This window comes from Penaeus monodon, chromosome 14, assembly GCF_015228065.2.
Source record: "Penaeus monodon isolate SGIC_2016 chromosome 14, NSTDA_Pmon_1, whole genome shotgun sequence".
Classification (NCBI taxonomy): domain Eukaryota; kingdom Metazoa; phylum Arthropoda; class Malacostraca; order Decapoda; family Penaeidae; genus Penaeus; species Penaeus monodon.
In genome coordinates, this window is record NC_051399.1 from 22,281,782 (window position 1) to 22,289,281 (window position 7,500).

The 7,500-nt window shown below is 40.7% G+C and overlaps 1 protein-coding gene across 1 annotated transcript in view; it reads left to right on the forward strand.

Annotated features, from left to right (window-relative positions):
* Positions 1-5,518, forward strand: part of LOC119580980 (T-box transcription factor T-like) — a 6,159-nt gene extending 641 nt beyond the window's left edge. Inside the window, exons 2-6 of the mRNA XM_037929229.1 lie at positions 784-1,048; positions 1,946-2,080; positions 2,688-2,811; positions 3,020-3,193; positions 4,207-5,518. Of these exons, the coding sequence (XP_037785157.1) occupies positions 784-1,048; positions 1,946-2,080; positions 2,688-2,811; positions 3,020-3,193; positions 4,207-4,976 (1,468 nt within the window). The 3' untranslated portion in view covers positions 4,977-5,518. The remainder of the gene's footprint in view (positions 1-783; positions 1,049-1,945; positions 2,081-2,687; positions 2,812-3,019; positions 3,194-4,206) is intronic.
* Positions 5,519-7,500: the final 1,982 nt, after the last annotated feature.

The following is a 7,500-nucleotide window of genomic DNA, read 5'->3' on the forward strand; positions in this document are numbered from 1 at the left end:
TTTAGCAGCTGATGAATATGGAACCTGAGGTTTTTGTCGATAATGCCACAATTCACTCTAATCCAGAGCCACATGTAAGTTCTCTATTTCGCCGCGATTTCTCAAAATATATCGTACACATTTCTCTGATTCATCTGGGAAAATCATTTATTGCACTGTTTGTGTCAATGGCTTTGCAGCATCACTACATAATATGCAATTGTTCGGCTCGGCCCGCTAGGTTGTCCAACCGTGTTTTTCTTTTTTGCATTATAGCACCACATCTCTTGTGGCGCAGCGTCATTATGAACGTAACTGTTACACGAACGTTCCTTTGGGAGCGAAATGTTATTGCCTCTTATCAGCTTCAACGACTTCATATTGCCGTGTAATTCTTCCTTTATAAAGCTATTCCCGTTTTATAAGTTCATTTACTTTGTCATATTTCTTACAAGTCCCTATCCTTATGTATATTGTAAATATTTACACGATGAAATGATTGAAAGTAAGCTAAAGTCATCTGTGAGTGCAGTGTTTAGAAGGCGGGCCGCTGTGATCGGGATGCGGCGAGGTTTTATAACAAGCCTAATAGTGGCCGCGGGTGAAGGGCTGCAATAAAACCACTCTTTGTAGATGCCGCCGCCTCACCTTGTCTGCTTGCACCCTCCCCCTTCCGCTACCCCCTTCTTTACTTCTCGTTCTGTCGACTGACCCTGGCCTCTGTCTGCCATGCGAAAAAGTTCACTCATACTCGTAATATAAATACTTTTATTCATTTTAGTAATATAACTCTCTTTCCCTCAGGCGCATGTTCCCTGTGGTGAAGGTGAGCATCAGCGGCCTCGACCCCTCTGCTATGTACTCCATCTTGCTGGAGTTCGTGCAGATCGACAACCACAGGTGGAAGTATGTCAACGGAGAGTGGGTGGCCGGAGGCAAGCCCGAAGTGGCACCCTCCTCGGCCGTCTACATCCACTGCGACTCTCCCAACTTCGGAAACCACTGGATGAAGGAGCCAGTCTCCTTCGCCAAAGTGAAGCTCACCAATAAAACCAACGGCAACGGACAGGTGAGTTTTTAAACAATTGGAATTTTAACGCATGTTCGAATTGAAATAACGTCTTCTTCCGGGAAAAAATGTTTACGTTCTTAGGAAAAATGAGAGAAAATCTGTTAAGCATCATAAACGCATAATGTAAGACCTCGTCCATTTCCGTTTTATGGGTGATGGCACAAGGCACTGTCCCTCATCTGGCGCCCGGTCATCCATCGCCGTCATTCCGTTACCCGCCATATCTGATGTCTAGGATTCATTGGTATTATTTCGGTTAAACAATAGTGTTGGGATATATAGAAATGATTCACAGCATTATTGTTTCATTTTTGCAAGATGATGAAGATAACAAATTCAGTAATAACCCATATAGATGAACGCGTGGTTAGAAGAGGCACCCTGCAGAGTGGCCTCTGCGGTCGTGTTTAGTGTCCTGTCCTGGCACTGTGAGGCACCCTGACCATCTCCTGAACGCGAGCTATAAATCACTCACTGGCCCTAATTTATGAATGCAACCACTCTTAATTTTTTAATGCTAAAGCTTCATTAAAGTCGAATGGCAGTGGTCAAAGTACTTTTTGATTCCGATCAAAAGCATTCGCTGATCTCCTAAACATGCATTTTCTATGTCAGCTTCACGTGTACCATTGACACATTTATTACGCCACTGATTGACCATTGAAAATTTTTATGACTACAATAAATTTCGAAAATGAACGACTCTTCTTAACTGTCAAACCATAAACAAAACCAAGCTTTTCATTATTTTTAACGCTCAAGTTCTATAGACTACAGTTTCAGATTTTTTACAGGGTTATCAGACTTCATTATTTTAACATGCGGATGCTGGACTGTTTAATTAGGGCTTATTAGAAAGCTGCGATTTTAATTTCCAAATCGCCATTGTTTCAGATTATGCTGAACAGCTTGCACAAGTACGAGCCCCGTCTCCACGTGGTGCAAGTCGGCGCCGAACAGCGCACAATCTCCTGCCACGCCTTTCCTGAGTGCCAGTTCATCGCCGTCACCGCCTACCAGAACGAGGAGGTGAGTAACCCAACCTCACTAGGCGATGTTCAAATCTCAGTCTCGAATACGGGGAAGCATGTCCCATAATGTTTATCTTTGTCACAAAAACGCCGCTATTCTATCGGATTTCCAGCAATCCTCGTACTTGCTTTTCGTGGCTGTCTGTATAATCCTCTAACTCTAGGGCTCATCATCAACAAGATAAAATCGTATTATTTACCAGATCGACCTTGTTACTCCTAACTATCCCGCATCCAATATTTTTAGTGCTTATTCTAAACCCCATCCGAACAGTTCATAAAATAAAATCAATTATATCAATGAGTGTTGTAAAACGAGATATTAGTAATATCAGAAGGCGGCGGCGACATAAAGGGTCGGGCCCTTTGGTATCGCTGGGTGGAGTCGCCAAGTCGCTAAACAATGTCACCCTCATAATCTTCCGCCGCGCGTTACTGTGACGTCACTACCGCTAGATCCTTCATGGATTTAGATAAGAATTATATAGCTTAGGATAACCTATAGAGCCTGATTTATATTTTAGGGTGATAGTTGTCCTTTAAATATGCCCTATTATAAAATATTAGAGCGACAAGGGTATTAATACTCATCCCTTCATCCCCAGGTAACCGCCCTTAAGATCAAGCATAATCCCTTCGCCAAGGCTTTCCTCGACTCCAAGGAGCGCCCGGATCTCCAGTCCCAGCGAGACATTATGGCCTCCTACCCGCAGCCCCACCACCAACAATGTAAGCATTTCTACCTCACTCCTGTGCCCTTGTCTTCCGCTGGTATTCGTTTTAGGATGGACCTCACTTTCAAGCTCGTAGCTTAAGGATACAAGTTTATTGTAAATAGATGATATAATTATACTAATATCGCAAGCTCCACCCAGTCTACATCTATCCAGTCACATTCTCTCATCATGGTACTAATCAGCCAATCATTTTCCTGTAGATGGCTGGTACATGGGAGGCGGAGTGTGCGGTGGAGGCGTGGCCTACGGACAGACTCCTCCCACCATGGGTCTGGCTTCAACCCCCGCAAGCCTCTCGTCCCGCATCGCCATGAGGAACCATCGCGTTGTGCCCTACACTTCCCCCACCCCCCGCGCGGCAAGGACTCCACCAGGTAAGCACATTCGATGATTTATTTGACTGTTCATTCATGTTTTATATTTTAAATGTCTATATTGAAAGCGCCATACAATATATTTTGAGGGTGTTCATTTAATACATACTATTGCCATACCGAGAATAAAATGTTTATCCCACTGATAGTGATCTCAGTTGATGAAAGTCACATCCGGAATATTTAACCGCCGGCGTTCCTTAGCCACTAGTAGGCCGAGCGATCTTTTCAAGGAGGGATGGGGGTAACCTGATTTATGTTTTTTAAATTATTACAACTAGAATTTAATTCAGTATCGCTTATTATGCATTACGCAGCCTAGCGTTTCAGGCATTTATTTTTATATCAGCTTTATGATGCTCAACATAAATGGTCGAGTAAACAAGAAAAATACTAGTCATCTTGGCAAAGTACAGATCATGTCCGATATCTGTTCCATTCTCTCACATGGGCGATTGTTCCTTGCTTTCCCATTGAAATTTGGAACCTAAATGTCACTGTACGTGTGTGCCCAGATTGATCGTAAGTTCTTCGGTCCCTTTTACGACACTCGATCAGGCTGATAACGTTCGTACGATTCTCAGTGATCGATGCGTATAAAGACGCAACCCTCAGCTGGTGCCGAGCTCCAGACTTGGAACAATTAATGTTGCATCTCGGGAGTTGTTCTTGAAGATAATATAATGTTTTAATGTACAGTGATTTATTTATTTCCCGTTAATTTAATCACAGATGTCTTTACACAGTCGATTTAAAGTTAGGCGCCCTGAAGAATTCGTAGTTCAGTATAGGCCCTTGTTACATTTTAGTGACCAATAAATTAATTACGCGCACAAGTTTGCCCAAGAGATCTAGCTGGATTATTGTAGCGGTCGATGGCAGTGCTAAGGGGGCCTCGGGCAGCCGACCATTCACTTGTTTGTGCCTCTTACACACATCGCTTTATTGTTCTGCTGATGCTACATGTAGGTCACAGTGAACGCCAGCCCTAACCTTGTTTTTTGCTTTTACAGTGAACACCGTGGTTCAGCAGCAGGCTGGAGTGGGATCATACGGACTCGCGGGACTCGCCGCTGAGTGGCGTCAGCAACCCTGGGGTCACCACCACCAGCCCTCCGTCACCGGCGCCCCTGCAACACCTGCAACGCCCGCACACTATCAGTGGGCTGGCCTGCAGGGCGGATATGCACACCATCCTCATCACCATGGATCAGGACTGTATCAGACCTACCAGCAACCCGGAGTTGTAGGAATGGGACTAGCCAACGCTGCTACGGGAGCTGTACCGGCACACCCAGCTCAGCATGCTCAGCGCTCACCCCAGGAGGCACTCACACCTATGGGCGTCTACAGCGATACATCTGTTCCCCAGGGATACACCGACAACCGCTCTTCCCCGACCTACGACGACAGCGTCCACAGCGTTGGTGCAAACACGGGTGTTTATGGAAGCTCCAGACTCCATGAGAGCCCTGAGCACAACAGCACCGGCGGTGGCTCCCCCCAGTCGGAGGCGTCCCCGCCCCTCAGCCATACCTCCTCCCACGCAGACATGTTCATCCTCCCGGACCTGGGCTACCCCACAGGTCTTGCAGCTGCGCACAGCGACTTGGCCCGCATCAAGGGGGAGAATCTGACCGATTCACTCTCCGTATATTCCACCACTTCGCCCTCCGCTTACTCCACCACCTCACCAGCTGCATACTCTACTACGTCACCAACAGCTTACTCCGCCGCGCCGCTACATGCCTGGAGTCCTCTCTCTCCGCCAGCATGTATGTAAACGCGACTTGTACATCTGTCCTGTATCGCCTGATCTCACTCCTGGCAGGGAGTTGTTCGCACCTGCCTTCAAGGACGAAGACGCATCTGCCTCTGCGTTACAAGGGCGGACCGGTGTTGAGACCTGTGTCCGTCATGCTGATGCCCAGTTATTATACAGATGCGCGACGCCAGTCACCAGTTCAGCGGTCCCAGAGCGAGAACGGGTGCAGCCCCTTGGCCTGGGGTGTTTGGTACCCCTTCCTACACCCAGCTGTTGGCTAAAGTTCTTTCTCTGTACATAGTCTTCACTTGCCCCACGACTTTCTCGTTGTTTTGATAAATGATTTATGTTTTGTATTGTGTGAAGGAAACTGAGAAATGAGTGAATTCAGTGTGCCATATATGTCGACTTGTAAATAGTGTATATATTGATATTTTTGTAGTGATATATTTATGATGTTATCCCAGGTCAACTGTATTTAAATGGGACTGTGAGATTGTAAGATAAGTTTTAAATGAGTCCCACACCTTCGTCCAGAAAATAAAGTGATAACGGATACACTTTATGGTTTTATATTCTCTCCTTTTCTGTAGGGTTCCTCGTCTTCTCCGATATGCTCCCCATTACTTATCCATATGTGCTACATCGAGAAAGCATCTCCGCCAAAAGTATCGATCACAACTCAAAGCATAAACCGAACTCAGGATAGCACTTGCCCTAACGGTTAAGAGTCTATTACACAAAACATTCCATCCTAAAATGTTTTCACTTTCCAGCGTAATGGTACAATGAAAGATAATTGAGCAACCGGACACTTACTGACAACAGGGAGTAATAAACCTTCGTCACTTAAAAGATCTAACAAAAAAACTAGAGAATCTTCGCGCTGGCTGAGTTGCCATGAATAATTCAAAATGTTTTATGACGGATTGAGGGCCATAAACACAGGCCCGGACGGGTTTCGGACCTGTGTGTATCTCCGCTGTTTTTCAGAGATTAATTGTTGTGTGCATCTATACACCCTGGACACGAGAACACGGCGCAGATCATACCTATATAACCATACTTGAACGCATAATATCTTTTTTCAAAGCGAAAACTATCTATCCATATATATATATATATATATATATATATATATATATATATATATATATATATATATATATATATATATATACACACATATATACACACACATATGTGTATATATACATATATATAATATATATATGTATATATATATATTGTATATATATATATAATATAATATATATATATAATATATATATATATATATATATATATATATGTATATTACACACACACACACACACACACAACACCACACCACACACACACACATATATATATATATATATATATATATATATATATATATATATATATATATATATATATATATAATTCCTTTTTTGATTCTTCTATAATAATAGTTTTAAAACCGCCATATTAGTTAAACTGCTGAAATATAGAAGCAATTCAGGATCTCATGAAAAACCTTTTGGCTCGTGACAGTCAAAAGGCAGCAGTGATCTCCTGTGCCCTTATTAAAGATCCGACACATCCGACACCCAGTTGTTGATAAATGCCATAAACAGGAAGCAATCAACGTTCTGTCGAACTGTGAAATATGTCATTTCAAAAAAGACACAAAGATTATTACCAATCTTTTTTGGCTGTGTGATACTATAAACCAAATTACGGTAGTTTATGTGCTTACTGTGGTGATTGGTTACAACTGTTAATTCTCATTCTAATGCTTCTACGTCACTCTCTCTCTCTCTCTCTCGCTCTCTCTCCTCTCTCTCCTCTCTCTCTCTCTCTCTCTCTCTCTCCTCTCAAAATATATATATATTATATATAATAAAAAAAAAAATATAAAAAATATAGGATATAAAAAAAAAAAAAATTTTTAATAATATATTAATATATATATATTTTTTAAAAAAAAAAAAAAAAAAAAAAAAAAAAAAAAAAAAAAAAAAAAAAAAAAAAAAAAAAAAAAAAAAAAAAAAAAAATTTTTTTTTTTTTTTTTTTTTTTTTTTTTTTTTTTTTTTTTTTTTTTTTTTTTTTTTTTTTTTTTTTTTATTAATATAAAATAAAAAAAAAAAAAAAAAAAAAAAATTTAATAAATTTTTAATCTAAAAAAATTTTTTTAATAAAAAATTCTTTTTTGTTTATAAATTTTAAAGAATTTTAAATGTAAAATAAGATAATTTTAAAATTTCTTTTAATAAAAAAAAAGTTTTTAAATTTTTCTTTATATTATAAAAAAAAAATTTTTTTAATTTAAATTGTACAAAAAACCACAAATTTTAAAATTTTTTTTTTTTTTTTTTTTTTTTTTCCTTTTTTTTTTCCCTTTTTTTTTTCCCCTTTTTTTTCTTTTTCCCCCTTCTCTCCCTTTTTCCTCCCTTCCCCTGCCCTTTCCCCCTCGCCCTTTTCTCCTCCTCTCCTTTTTCTTTCGCCTTTCCCCCCCTTTTTTCTTTTTTTCCCCCCTTTTTTCTTCTTCTTTTT